At 44.8% G+C, this 15,014-nt stretch overlaps 1 protein-coding gene across 5 annotated transcripts in view; it reads left to right on the forward strand.

The window, feature by feature from the left end:
• Positions 1–15,014, forward strand: part of GDPD5 (glycerophosphodiester phosphodiesterase domain containing 5) — a 318,308-nt gene that overhangs the window by 213,110 nt on the left and 90,184 nt on the right. For all 5 annotated transcript variants that reach the window (XR_005587466.1, XM_039496991.1, XM_039496989.1 and 2 more), the window contains one exon: positions 6,862–6,965. Coding sequence is in view for 4 of the 5 variants with exons in the window: in XM_039496991.1 (XP_039352925.1) it covers positions 6,862–6,965 (104 nt within the window). In the remaining variant the exon portion in view is untranslated. The remainder of the gene's footprint in view (positions 1–6,861; positions 6,966–15,014) is intronic.

The following is a 15,014-nucleotide window of genomic DNA, read 5'->3' on the forward strand; positions in this document are numbered from 1 at the left end:
TTTTCTGAGCCTCATCTTACCCATTTGGTAAAATGGATCTAAGAACACATATCTCTTGTGGATTTTGTAACTCGGAACTGATGTGAATAGAGCAGTGTGGGACCAAAGGACTATCTCCTATTAAAAGGATTACCCCCAAATTAAAAGAATACACACTGCACATCAAATACAGCATTCATGTGAATTATCTGTATCCACTCTACAGAATTCCCAGTGTTCAAGGTGTTAGGATGCGTTCATCTTCTCTGTTCCCCTTATTGGAATTCTGCAGCATACATTCATTGCTAATGAACTTGGCTGATTCAGTTCAAGATCTTGCTACTTGTATATAAAGCCTTTAATAGTCTAGCCTGGAAGTATATACTATACTGGGTAGAAACTACAGAGGGAGGGGGGTGCTAGATATGCAGAATGTAATCACCCAAATTGAAATCTGGTCAGGACAATGGACTTGAGGAAAGAGCCATGCAATTTCTAATGACTGTAAGCAGTGGCGTAGCCAGGTTTTCAGTGTAGGGGGAGCAAACATAAAAAAGGCTCCCCCCCTTTGCTCCTCCTCTGGCCACGCCCCCCGACCGGACACACACACCCCGCTCACCTTCCGTCCTGCGCCGCCGCCTGTCCCCGGCCTGCTCCCGGCGCTCGGCGCGCTCCACGCGGGGCTCACCAGCCAGGCGGCCTTAAAGGCACAGGGGCCCTTTCCCCTCCCCCTGCCCGCCGCATTAGCAAGGGGCGGGGGGGGGGGTGAGCCGGGGAGTGCTTGGCCGCCGAGCCCTGAGCCGAGGAGCCGGCCCTCTCACTCCTCTGGCCGCGTCTGCCGCCCCCGCATGGCTCCTCTGGCCATGCTACTGTTGTCAGCGCCAGCCGACAGGCGCCGCTTCCGTGCCGGCCTGCCGCCCCACGGCTCCTCCGGCTGTGCTGCTGCCAGCGCTGCCCCGGCAGGCGCCGCTTCTGTGCTTGCTGCCCTGAGGGGAAGCACCTGCTTCCCCTGAACCCCGCTAGCTACGCTACTGACTGTAAGTGGTCATGACCTCTGTTTCTATATGTCCTTTGAAAGACTTCCCACAATAGCACTAGTAGCCATGTTTATCTGAAACAAATCCCCGTCTTCGTTTACTTGCTGCATGTACCAGCCTCTTTTTATAAAGTGTCCAAAATGTTCATGTTGCCAAACTAACAGCACCACCCCCTCCTCAATGAAATACCTACCAGGTTTCATTTGTAAGGCTCCGCAAAGTGGATCTGTGCTCCTTTTTGGACAACAGGAGGGTCAAAAGTTGCACAAGTAATTATTAACCAGCTAGCATGATCTCTTCATCCTGGCATTTTAACGTTCAAGTCAAAAAAGCATGTTTAGAAAACTTCAAACTTCTCACTAGAGTTACTGCTAAAATGTCAAAGCTGACAAACTTGTTAGCTGGAAAATTTGGTAGAATACACAAATATGCAAATTTCATATACTTTCAAACTGTGTATTTATAATGGTACTGTTCATGTTCTTGTAATTACATTTTGTACAACTAGATACAATTGTTACTCATGTATCAACCAGTAATCAGAATGACATGATTTTAAAGTCTAATATTTGGTGGGAGTCTGTCAGGGCTGAAACCATTGCATCATACTGTTGTAAAATATTAGTGCTATCTGTGATTATTCAAACTTAGAATTGTAAGGGTGTTGCAGTCATGTTGGAGTCAATGAGATTTTTTTTTGTACTGTTCCGAAGGTTAAATTAATCAAATTCTGGAAGATGGCCAGAATAATTTCCATTCTCTGGATGTATCAGTGATGCCACAATTTTTTGTTAGGCTTGTAAAGCTCTGTTCCTCTGAAACAGCTCACAAGACGGACATAAAATTTATAGAAAAAAGTATACCAAAGAGGCATTTGATTTGGTTTTCAAACCGTCAGCTAAGCAAATATATGTAGGAAGAACAATCAGTCACAGAGGATTGGACCTAAATAGCCACTAGAGACCTCCCCCCCCCAAATTATGGTACCTGCATATAAATGCAATGTAAATAAACTGCCCTGAAATGTCCTGCTTGGCTTGCTTGTCGAAGTATCCGTCATCCTATGCCTGAACATAGTCCAAGGTTATCCCAAAGTGATTGCCTCCTTATGTAAAGATCACTTTCCTCGTATCAGTGTTGGTGTGAGATAAATAAGGATAGTTTGGGAAACCTTGATTTCTACTACTTAACATGTTTAGGAAGTTTCTATTACTGGTAATGCCATTTCAAATCCTGCAAGCCGAGAGGCAGAGGAACCCAGGAAACGAGCATCTCAGCACTTTAGGCATATTTTAAACTTCCTTTCTGGAGGTAGAATATTGATAAATGTAAATATGTTGCTTTGGAAAACCTATCCAGTAATTTAGTGAACTGGACTCGATGGGAGTAGTAGGTTGTTAAGTACTGGATAAAAAGGGAAATGATGGAAGTTAGTAAGACTGGGACTTTTCAGCTTGGAAAAGAGACGACATGACTGAGGTCTATAAAATCATGATGGATGTGGAGAAAGTAGATAAGGAAGTGTTGTTTACTTCTTCTCATAACACAAGGACACCCAATGAAATTAATAGGCAGCAGGTTGAAAACAAACAAAAGGAAGTATTTTTTCACACAACACAGTCTGTGGAACTCTTTGCCAGAGGATATTGTGAAGGCCAAGACCAGAACAGGGTTTAAAAAAGAACTAGGTAAGTTCATGGATGATACGTCCATCAATGGCCATATATGTTTGCCAGAAGCTGGGAACGAATGGGCGACGGGATGGATCACTTGATGATTATCTGTTCTGTTCATTCCTTCTGGGGCACCTGGCATTGGCCACTGTCAGAAGACAGGATACTGGACTAGATGGACCTTTTGGTCTGACCCAGTATGTCCATTCTTGCATTGAAGACTAGTGAGGTTTCTCTGAGTACAAGTCACCTCTTAAAATGAAGAGGAGGTGGGTTTGATAAGGGCAGCAGTTCTCAACCAGGGGTCCAGGGCCCCCTGGGGGTCGCAAGCAGGTTTCAGGGGGTCCACCAAGCAGGGCCGGCATTAGACTCACTTGGGCCCAGGGCAGAAAGCTTGAGCCCCGCCACCTGGGGCTGACGCCGTAGCCTGAGCAACTTAGCTTTGTGGAGCCCCCGTGGCATGTGGCCCTGGGTAATTGCCCTGCTTGCTACAGGCTAACGCTGGCCCTGGCTTTTATATGCACAAACACCATTGTTGTGGCACAGGTGGGGTATGGAGTTTTTATAGCATGTTAGGGGTGGGAGGTTCAGAAAAAAAGGTTGAGAACCCCCGTGAATAGGGGAGGCAGGGAAAATCCAGCGTGTGCAAAATATAGTCACAAACATCTCTTGGGTACAAATGAATTTTGGTGGTAAGGAAAGTAGAAGTCGGGCGCATTGTGTTAATTCACACCGCTCTAGGGCTGGTCATTTGAAAATCCGAACCCCACTTCCATGAAAGAGGGAATTATTGAGCTCATTATGTAGAAACTGAGGCAGAGGGAAGTTAGGGAACTTGCCCAAGTAATGATTTGAATCAGTGGCAGAGTTGGGAGATCCTAACTCCCATTTTCCTGTGCTAAAAGCAGTCAGTGCCCCTCTAAACGTAGTGACAACCCCCCGAGTAGTGTAACAGGATATCTCATTCTTAACTAATTCAATCTCTTGTTTGTCTTCATCCAAGAAAACAAACCCTTTTCTTCTCCCCCACTCCCATTCCCCCACCCCAGCTGGGCTAGGCAGATCTTCAATACCAAGGTAGTTTATCATGCGACACCTTACCGTGGAAACGTTTCCTTCTCACATTGGTTTTAATTGTTGCTTTGATATATGCGGTGTGTACAGAAGGGCATTAAGTAGGAGCGGATGTGCATGGCAAATGCAAGCTCTCATTTATATATTCAGCACGAAATCCTGGCTTTATCAAAGCCAATGGGGTAAACTCTCAATTGATTTCAATGGGGCTGTAGCATGATGGCTAAACTTTATCACTTTCCCCTTCCTGGGGGTTCACATCAGCCTCAGGATTTACCCGTGCAAAGCCAAATGGTGCAGATTTGTGTTGGTTGCTATGTGCTATAGGATGCACGGCCTTTGTTCAGTGCACTCATAGCAAGGCTGGAGGCGTGGGATGTTGTATAAGATCTCAGCACAGCAATTTAGCCACGTGACTTTAATGGCAATTAATGTTTGTAGAAGTTGCATCTGAAAAGCCTTCAGTTTTGCTCACTTTACCCAGATGCTGATAATTTTAGACGTCAAATATTAGGATGGGATTTTGAAAGGGGTTTAGGGGAGTTAAGCACCCAAATGCCATTGATATTGATTTAGCACCCAACTCCCTTAGGCTTTCTTGAGAAGCCAAGCCTTACCTCCGTGTCAAGAACCAGGAATGTCTAGTGGAAAACATTACTGCAAGCAAAGGGGGTGATTAAATTATTCCAGCCCTTGTACTTCTGCACCCATTTTGTGTTGTGGAGCATAAAGCAAAAAGCCTTGTCACCAAATTAGAATCCAGGCTTGTGCATGATGAATTATAATCAAAATACTGTTACATAAGTGACACTAACCTTTAAGATAAAAAGGAGAGAGAAGTGGTAGAATCTCATGTGCTACCAAAATGCATACTCAGTTATTTGTGGTGGTTACATTGTTTGCTGTAATTAAAAAGCAAAGTCACAGTTCACAGGTGAAAAGAATATTTTGAAAACGGGTTAATAGTGTGTTCAGCGTTTAGAAAGAAATTATAGTAGCTGAGCCTGCCCATAAATTTTGGTATCCTGTCTTGTTAATTCTGGAGAGAGGACTAATTTGAATGTTCTCCTTTGTTAATTTACATCAGGTTTTGTTCCAAGTTAACTGAAAGGCATTTGAAGCAGAAGCATCTGTGAACTGTTAATGCTGTGGAATATAACCAGTGAGGAACACACAGAAATTATATTAGTTACGGACAGAACAGCTTTCTAATGCCGCTTCCTAAATGAACATCTTTGGGACGTTCTATTAGAATGGAACACCAAGTAGCTGGTTTTAAGATAAGCAAAACTGAATATTAATATAAAACTTTGTCCTCTAAGTCAAATGTTGCCTATTTCTCTCCACTAAATCATTTGCAAAATACTCTATATAAGGGTGGAAAAACAAATGCTGCCGGTGGGAACTTTGGATTTACAGGCACATGTATCTGAGTGCTTTGGACATGGAAAGGCCTACCGCAGGGGTAGTCAATAGGTAGACCGAGGCCCAAATCTGGACTGCCAGATGCTTTTGAACTGACCACAAAAATCTTTGTATTTACTTATTATTATCAATATTGTTGTTTTTTGTATTTTTTCTAGAGCTTGTCTGTACCAAGAAATTTGGACTTTGACAAAAAATAGATTACCCCTGGCCTACAGACATAGGGTAGTATTGAGGTAGAGCTCTTCTTTGAGCATCCATGACATGGTGCATGGAGTCATGTAGACACAACAATAATTGGCTAACTATGTACACAGCACCAATGGAAGTCAAATTCACAACAGTTGCCTTGACCTTGTGAGAAGGGGAAGCCCACCTAGTAAAGATACTTTGAGATCAGCTACAACATCGCTGGATCATTCAGCTGCATGTCCACCAGCGTTATATACGCCATCATGTGCCAGCAATGCCCCTCTGCTATGTACATCAGCCAAACTGGACAGTCCCTATGTAAAAGGATAAATGGACACAAGTCAGATATTAGGAATGGCAATATACAAAAACCTGTAGGAGAACACTTCGGTCTCCCAGGACACACAATAGCAGATGTAAAGGTAGCCATCTTGCAACAAAAAAACTTCAGGATCAGACTTCAAAGAGAAACTGCTGAGCTTCAGTTCATTTGCAAATTTGACACCATCAGCTCAGGATTAAACAAAGACTGTGAATGGCTTGCCAACTACAAAAGCAGTTTCTCCTCCCTTGGTGTTCACACCTCAACTGCTAGAAGAGGGCCTCACCCTCTCTGATTGAACCAACCTCATTATCTCCAGACTGATTCTTGTCTGCATATTTATACCTGCCTCTGGAAACTTCCATTACATGCGTCTGACGAAGTGGGTATTCACCCACGAAAGCTTATGCTCCAATACATCTGTTAGTCTTTAAGGTGCCACAGGACTCATTGTTGCTTTTTGAGATTATATAGTATTTCCAAAGGAAGGACCACAAAGCACTTGACAACTGTAGTGAACAAAACTTTCAAGCACCCCTGAGTGACGAGTATTATCCCCATCTTACACATGGGGAAATTGTGTCCCAGAATAGTGTCTTTCCCCGCACAGGAAGCCGGTGACAAATGTGGGAGTAGAACCCAGGTCTCTTTGATTCCGAGACCTGTGCTTTAGCCACAAGGCCATTCCTCTTTCTTGACATCAACAGAGTGAGCATGTGTGAAGTATTTCAGCAGAGGTTAGATTTTCATTCATTGCAAACACCTCTGCAGAGCTGAGGGGATTCATTCTCTATGCATCAAAAAAGAACTCAAACTAGACTTCGTCTACAGAGAATTCTTGCACCGATTTAACTAAATCAGTAGAAAAGCTAATTTTACTTAAATTGTTGCAACCATCACATGTGGAAGTAATTATGCCAGGCTAAAGATATTTATACTGTCATAGATGTTTAAATTTACCAAGACTAGTTATATCAGAATAAAGCTGTTTATATCAGCACAGCTGCATCCACACTAGAGAACTAAATCTGCTTTTCTACTAGTTTTTAGATTGGTACAGAAACTATGTATAGACAAAGCATGAGTCTTTATCAGTTCTGAGCATTGGAATCCTTGCAGTGGAGGCCCCTGCTAATGTTAATTTCTTTTGTCTCCACAGTGGGAGCGCCTCTGGTTCCTAATCCTTACCTTCACTTTCTTCTTGACGCTGATCTGGTTTTATTTCTGGTGGGAAGTTCACAATGACTACAATGAAATCAACTGGTAAGTAGAGCATTTCTGGTGGGGGCAACACATGCAGATTTGTATGTTCTTGAAGTGAACCAGGTCTCGTGTGTGTGGGTTTTTTGTTTGTTTTTATTTAAGGAACATTTTATTTATAACATTCATGATATGTTTGTGTTTTCCTTTGGAATTTGTAACTGTAGTAAATGGGTGTTGGGGTCTTTATTAAGTGAGAGTTTCTTCTGGCTGTCTACATCAGTGGTTCTCAAACTTGTTTGATCAGACCCCCCTTCTTGGGCAGGAGGTTTAAAACAAATTAAAGGAAGTGCTTCTTCACACAGCGCACAGTCAACCTGTGGAACTCCTTGCCTGAGGAGGTTGTGAAGGCTAGGACTATAACAGGGTTTAAAAGAGAACTAGATAAATTCATGGAGGTTAAGTCCATTAATGGCTATTAGCCAGGATGGGTAAGGAATGGTGTCCCTAGCCTCTGTTTGTCAGAGGGTGCAGATGGATGGCAGGAGAGAGATCACTTGATCATTACCTGTTAGGTTCACTCCCCCTGGGGCACCTGGCATTGGCCACTGTCAGCAGACAGGATACTGGGCTGGATGGACCTTTGGTCTGACCCAGTATGGCCTTTCTTATGTTCTTTGTTTCTGTCATAGTTTATGCCCTCCTTCCCCCGCCACACAAGTACATATGCCAATTAAAACAAAACCAACACGCAACCTTCACTAGATACTAAAAACTGATTGAAACAGAGCCAACGACCCATTGTCATAAGAGCAAAAACAAAACTGCAATGGTGGTCGATGCTTACAATTAAATGTGCACACCTCATGGCAAACGGATTCCCGTACAGATGGCAACGATTTTGTATAATGCTATGGAAACGTAACCAAAATCAATTAAAATGCACAGCGCCATCTGAGCACTTGCTGTGTCTGGAGGAATCAGCATTGCTAGTTATTCGTTGCTGTGGGTAAAATGTGCACAGTAAGGGGTGTGTGTGGTTTTTTTTTTTTCCTTGTCACTCCCCCACCCCCACCCCCACACATTCTCCATCCCGCCCTCAGGGGGGCCCGCCTCCCAATTTGAGAACCTCTGGTCTACATTGGTAAATGTATTGATATATACTTGGATTTATATTATTTAGCCACTATCCGTGGGCTGTGCAGCGTTCCAGATTGGGTATGCTCCATGGTAAACATGGAGAAAAACGGTGGAACTCAAGTTGTTGAAGAGAGTTTGTGTCTCTAGTTAGTAATTTTATTTAACAAATTCCTGTTGTGTAAGAAGGGATTGTAACGTCATATCCTGTTGATCCTTGTCAATTGTTTGCTTCCATAAGACCATCAGACCCCAGATTGAATCTACGTTGGCTATTCTAGTTGTAGTGATGTTTTTTATTCTAGTTTTGGCTTTTATTTTTCAAACTGATCCTCCCAAATGTGAAAAATTCAAACCGAACCGAAAAAGGAGTGGGACTTGTTTGTCTAGGTTCAAACTCCTCTCCCCACTGTAAAGGCTAAAGGAGGCAACCAAACAAAAATACTTGTTTATACACAAAACCAGCTTACTCTGATTCATTTCAATTTTTTTACCCCTAGTTGAAAACCTTCCCCAGAGGCCCTACTCTGCCTCTTCCCCCAAGACTCCGCCCCCATTCACACGCTTTCTCCCCCCCCACACTCCCCAATCGCTTGCTGCTCTCCCTGTCCCCATCCTGGGTCGGGAGGGACTTGCCTTGGAGAAGGGCTGGGAGCTGCAGCTGCCCAATGCAGGTAGGAGGTGGCCTCAGCTGAGCAGCGGCTGGTGCAGGTGATGACCCAGTGCCTCCCCCACCTGCAGTGACCTGACTTTGGGTGTCCAGTCAGGAGCAGTGTCCGGATACTGTCAGGTCCCCTTTTCGACCACTTTCTGGTCAAAAACCGGGCACCTGGCCACCCTACATCTAACCTATTCTTTCCGCTCCGGGGAAGTTTTAAGATCCTGTCAGTCAAAAGCCTGACGTAGGCCTAACTATGGAGCCACTATCAGTGCGTCCACAATACATACCTGCCAGTCACTCCCATCTCCCTATTGTTCTGATGTAGTGCATTGTTCTGGGTGCTCCATTCTGATAGGTACAATCAGAGGAAGTCAGTGTACGTGTATATGAAATATGCGCACAATTCTTAAAAACCTATTTAGTGGATTTGCTTGCTCTGTTTTATTACCAAAGGTGCTGGATCCTGATGATTTCTCTTTGGGAGAAAAGAGATACAGCGATGCTTCCTTTATTAAGAAAAATATTTCTTTCAATATACCTTATTTCATATTTTTATAATACATATTGCACACAGTAATAAACTATGTTAAAAGAATGAAGCTAATTCACCCCCCACAACCGCTGTGCATCTGTATTATGGTACAGTCTTTAACCGCATGGCCTTGCAGTACTTTTTCCACAGGGCCCCTCCTTCATTCAGTGCACAGGATGGACGGTGCTCAATTTAATGGGCAGCTGTGCAATACTTTGTTTTATCCTCATTGTTAAATGTGTGGCCCCAGACCTTGTTTACTGCACATTATTCAACCCCTGCTCTGAAGACAAAATTAGAAAATCCCAGGAGGAAATTACTGTGGTGCTCATCATTTATAGTATCCGAATGCTTCACAAACATTCATGAATTTATCTTCACAACCGCCCCTGTGAAGTGAGGGAGTGTGAGCCTCATTTTGCAGGTGGGGAGCTGAGTTACAGTGAGACTAAGGTCAAAAGTATCCATTAATTTTGGGTGCCCAATATGAGATACCTAGGACCTGATTCTTCAGAGTACTTAGCATTATATAGCGCTAACTATGTTCAAGTACGGCTCCCAGGGACTGCAGCAGCAGCAGCTCTGAGTTCTCAGCACTTCCGCACATCAGATGCCAGGGTCTCAAGCCAGGCACCCAGAAAATGAGCCACCCCCAAGTAGGGGCCACTGGTTGCAGTGAGTTGCAATAAGTTGCAGTGACTTACCCAGCGTCACACGGGAACGCTTGGGCAGAGGCAGCGGGTAGGATCCAGTTCTCCAGGAACGCATTCAACTGCCTTAACCATGAAAGCGCCCTTTCTCTTCCGGCAGTCCCCACTATCTCAGTCCAAGTTCCAATTTACCATCCCACACCCAGCTTCTCCTCTAATCTGTCTCTTCTCTCCCCCCCGCCACTATTGTGATTCTCATCCAATCTCAGTCACCTCCCCCCCTTCCCCAGCTCCTTTCCTCAGTCTCTTAGCCCCACCAGTCCCAGCTCCTTGTCAGAGCGCTCTCCTCCCCCATTTCTTCCATGCAGACAGGGGCTTAGTCCCAGTTTCCTTGTCCAGCCAGTCCCACGTTCCCTCAAGCTTATCATCGGATCTCAGGTGTTCCTTCCCAGCCAACTTTCTCCTCTTTCCCTCCCCAGCTCCCAGTCTCTCCCCCTCATCCATGGCTCCCGTTCCCGGCTCCCTTCTCCAACTCCCGCTCAGTTTCTTTCCCTTTTCCAGTCCTCAGTTTCGGTAGGTTCCTTGTCCCAGCCTAGTCCTTTTCCCCTCTTCCTAGTCCGCGTGTTGTCCCCTCTGCATTCAGATCGGATGGCTTCCTTCTCCATGCAGCCAGGGCATTGAGAGCGCAGGAGAGAGCTGCTCCTTGCTTTTAGTTCTGGTGCCTGGCCCCACGCTGGCCTGGGCAGCCATTACAGTAAAAGTTCTTCCGAGTCCCTGTAGCCCTGGGCAGGAGTATGCGCTGTTTCTCTGTGGGGGTGGCACCTGCACAGTCAGGTTAGCACTAGGTTCTGCGTGGGGATGGAACGTGGTGATTGAGGCTGGACTTTTCAGAGATTTTACCTGACAAGTTATAAGCACCTAAAAGAAGGTCTTTTCATGGAAAGTTCAGGCAACTTTACTCAGCCCACCTATAATAAAATTGAATTTCTTGCAATATATCTTAGCAATTTTCTAAAACGCTTTAGAGCAAAGCCCAAGCTACTGTCAGCTAAATCACTTCAGCAATCATCTTCCTGTCAAAGACAGTGTGCAAATTCTATTAAAAATGGAACCGGTAGTTGATCCCATAAATAAACTGCCTGTTAGGATGCTGAAGTTATTGAATGAGTGTTCAAAAAATGTAATGATGGTAGCGATTTTTCTGCCAGAAATGACTAATACAAGACAGGGCTGTCTCTAAACAAGTTCATGTTTTCAGCAGTGAGATTAACATAGTGCTCCTGAGGATGTGTTTGGGGGTAGCTTGTATCCTGTCAGCTCACTTGACAGTTTTATTGAGCATGGCCTGTCCATCCTCATAGACATTTAGAGTGGAACATGTTTATTTGGGATGTCTTATGTCCTGGAATAACTTGATGTTGCAGGCTGGGGAGAATAACTTAAAATGCTGAAGAGAAACTCAGTCTTAGATGATGGCACCTGGGGAGTTTTGTTGAAATGTCACTCATGGCACTTCGTTTTCCTTCTCGTGTTTTTCCTCTTCATGGTTTCCCCTCGTTGCTTACTTACCCCGCTGACACGTGTTGTTTCTGTGTGCTCCCCCATCTATCTGTATCTGCCTCTCTTTCATCTTAGATTGCGAGCTGTTTGGGGGCAAAGACCATCTGTTTGTTCTGAACTTTCACAGGGCCTCACCCCATGGGGTCCTGGTCTGTGACTAAGGCTCCCATGTGCTATCACAATATAAATAATACAAATTAACTGGGTCCAAATGTTCAGCAAATACCTGTGTGCGGCTGATGTTCTAATTTTTTTTATTATTTTTGTTTTACCTGAGGGAAAAGTGCAAGGGTTTAAATTCCCCTCAAGATCCCCAATATCTTTTCTTCTGTCATCCCATATCAAACGCACATTTTTTTTCCTCTCTGTTTTCTTGTAAGCCCCGATGCCATAACCCCAGTTTCTCTGGGTATGTCTACACAGTGCAACTCTTCCCCCACCTCCTGCCCCCCAGGTCACCCTATGAAAAAAGCAGCAGTGAGTCTGAGCCCACGTCAACTGACTCTGGCTCAAGGGGCTCATGCTTTGGGACTAAAAATTGCAGTGTAGACATTTGGGCTTTGGTTGGAGCCTAAGCTCTGAACCCTGGTGAGTCCAAACCTCTACGCTGCCATTTTTAGCTCTGCAGCAATCAGCTGACCTGGGTTCTGAGACTTGCTGCCTGGGAGTGTTTTCTGTGTGGACGCACTTAAAGAACTGGCCAGGGCTTCTTTCAGCACTGCTTTTGCTTGTCATAGCAAAGGAATGTAAAGTGAATACTTCAGATTTCTTTCAAAGCCATCCTGGACATTTCTACAGCTTTTTTTTAATCTGCCGACCTGTTAAAGACAATGAAGCCACATGAGTAGAGCCCAGGTAAAATGTTTGCAGCAAAGCCCTAACTGCACACAACTCACTTGGTTTCAGATTCACAATACAATTTGAAACCAAAGTGGAGCAGGGTTGCCAAGGTGATGAGCAAACCTGGACTGCTGGAAATTTTTGCCAGGTCTCTGAAAGAAACCAGGAGAAATCCAAACTCTGTGATCCAAACAAAGCTCTGCAAAGATCAGTTGCTGAGTTTCCTTTGAAGTACTCTAATGAGAGAGGCAATATTACATCTATAAAGCGGCTGGATAAATTGAAGCGTAATGCTTAAGTACTTGCCTAAACTCACCCATTGTCTCATTGGCAGAGTTTGGAATAGATCCCTTAAGTCCTGGCTCAAACCATTAGACAACACTGCTTCCCTAGCACGTTATTTTCCCTTCTAGCATTAGTCTGTAGATCCCAATGAAGGATCCTGACCCCTCTGGAGTGTCACCGCTGCAGGTGGCTCCACCTCTGTATGGGTGAATGTGCCTAGCTGCTTTGCACTGCCTGCAGGCCTTCTGGCAGCTGAAGTGTACTGGACACTAGCCAGCAGCGTATGAGTTATGGCACTCTCTAGTTTGTAATGGTGCCAGCTAGTGCATCATGTCGTTCAATCTCCTAGCTTATTCCATTATAAAATCCAAAAGGAATTATTTTTTTAATGAAGCAAAAGCCCTAGAGGAGGACTGGGAAAGAAGACCTCATTTGAATCTAGATCACAGATGGAGATAGCTCATGCTAGGCCTGCAGAGAGATAAGTGAACATTGCGCTTAGGCCGAAATGTTCAAAAGTGGCTGATGACTTTGGATGCTTGGAGTTTTGGGTACCCAACTTGTGATGCCGAGCACACACAGTTATGTTGACTTAGTTATGGGTGCTCCGCTCGTCTCACCAAAAACTGGAGCACCCCAAAATCACGGACCATGTTTGAAAAATGTGGGCATGGCCCGGTCTAGAAGTCTGAACGGGTCTGGGAGCCAGGAACTCCTGAGTCTTACTCCCAGCACTGACACTGCTTCCTCCTGTCATCAGGAGCATTACTTTCTCTCTGTTTCTATATTATCATCAGTAAAATAGAGATAATATTTCATAGGGTAGATCAGGATTAGTAGTAGGGTTAATTTAAATTAACAGCAAAACTTGCAACTGAGAAAACCGACAATTTATCCCATATCCATGTGCTGATATGATAGACATACCTGCCCTTCATCTGTCTCTGTATCTGGGCTGTGGGAAGGATTGTCTCTGTGTGTGTTTGCAGCGCTCAGCCCAATGGAGCCTCAATCCTTTTGGTAGCATCTGAAGACATCAGTAATAGACTGCTGTGTCCCACAGTACAACCTCTGCGCTAATGGGACCTGAGTGTCAGACAGCTGCTAATGCAATCCTAAAACATAGTCCATGGTTTCCTTCTCCTTGCCACTGTACACTTATCCTGGAGTTAATCTGCTGACAGTTTGTATTACTGAGGAGCACAACCAGCAATTCTGTTGAGCATGGGACAAGCAGTTTTTCTGATTGTGTGCCCCCTTCTTTTGCAAATGCGCCAATTGAATGCTTTTGACAGGAAACCGCAATGACGTATTGAAGGCATATGGTGGTCTCACCTCGTAACAGGCATTGGACCCACTCCAATGCGCTCCAGTGCTTGCAGTGTCTTCCCAAGTGACTCAGTGCTGTCTCAGGTGGCTTGGCCATCGGCTCCATGTGCCGGAATCCCACCTTGTCATGTTTGCGTGTTTGATCCAACAAGGGTTGGATGGAGAAGACCTCATGGACAGCTTTGCACATGCTGGAGGGATGCCATGCCGTCCCACCTCATCCACCTCAGCCTTAATATAGAGCAGGTCGCAACATTGGTAGGAGACTGTGGGCTCTCTGAAAACAGATGATCCAAAGTGTGCATTCTATGCTTCACAAGTAGGAGAATTAATGAACTGATGTATGAAGTGGAGCCCCATTATGAAAGCTCCTGGGAAGGCTGCTTTGGTCACCATATGCCCCATCATATGGGAGGAAGGTGTTGCTTATTAAAATTTAATGTTAATGGAACCCATGGTCCCAGTGAGAGGGTCAGGAGCCCTGGGTGAGTGGATGGCATAGGGAAGAAATCTCCCACATATAATAAGAGTAGCTGTGGAAGATGCTAACTGGACTGGAAATAGCAGGACTCTGTATATGCATTAAGCGACTCAAGCATCAAGGTTTGATGTTATAAATGGGCCGGTTGCTTGGTATGTACCAGACCCCAATTAGCCACCTGCTTTGGGATGCATTCACGTCCTGACATCAGTGGTGTACGGAAACAGCACTGTTTTAAAAATAGCCTAAAATTCTATGAAAATAATAGGAAAGAGGATAATAACTCCGTGTGAGGCTTTAATTACTGTGAGGCTAATGCTGGGGATGGAGGAAACGTCACTTTCCACTGGCTACACACAGGCCCATCCTGGCTTTTGCAGCATAACTGTTTGCAATGTAATAAAATGCACTGGCGATCAAAAAAGTGCCCAGCCAAGTGGCATGTAGGAAAAGCAGAAGCGCCTGTGTGGTACAGGCAGAGACACTTGCACTGGTAACTGACATGCAGACAGTATGAACGAGGGTCCTCTTTAAACTTCGCCTCTGCTACGGTGCCTACAAGCCAACAACAGCTGGTAATAGTGAGACAAGTAGTGGCTGTTACCCCATTCTCTGTTTTTCATTCACAAATCATCCT

This window comes from Mauremys reevesii, linkage group 1, assembly GCF_016161935.1.
Source record: "Mauremys reevesii isolate NIE-2019 linkage group 1, ASM1616193v1, whole genome shotgun sequence".
NCBI lineage: Eukaryota > Metazoa > Chordata > Testudines > Geoemydidae > Mauremys > Mauremys reevesii.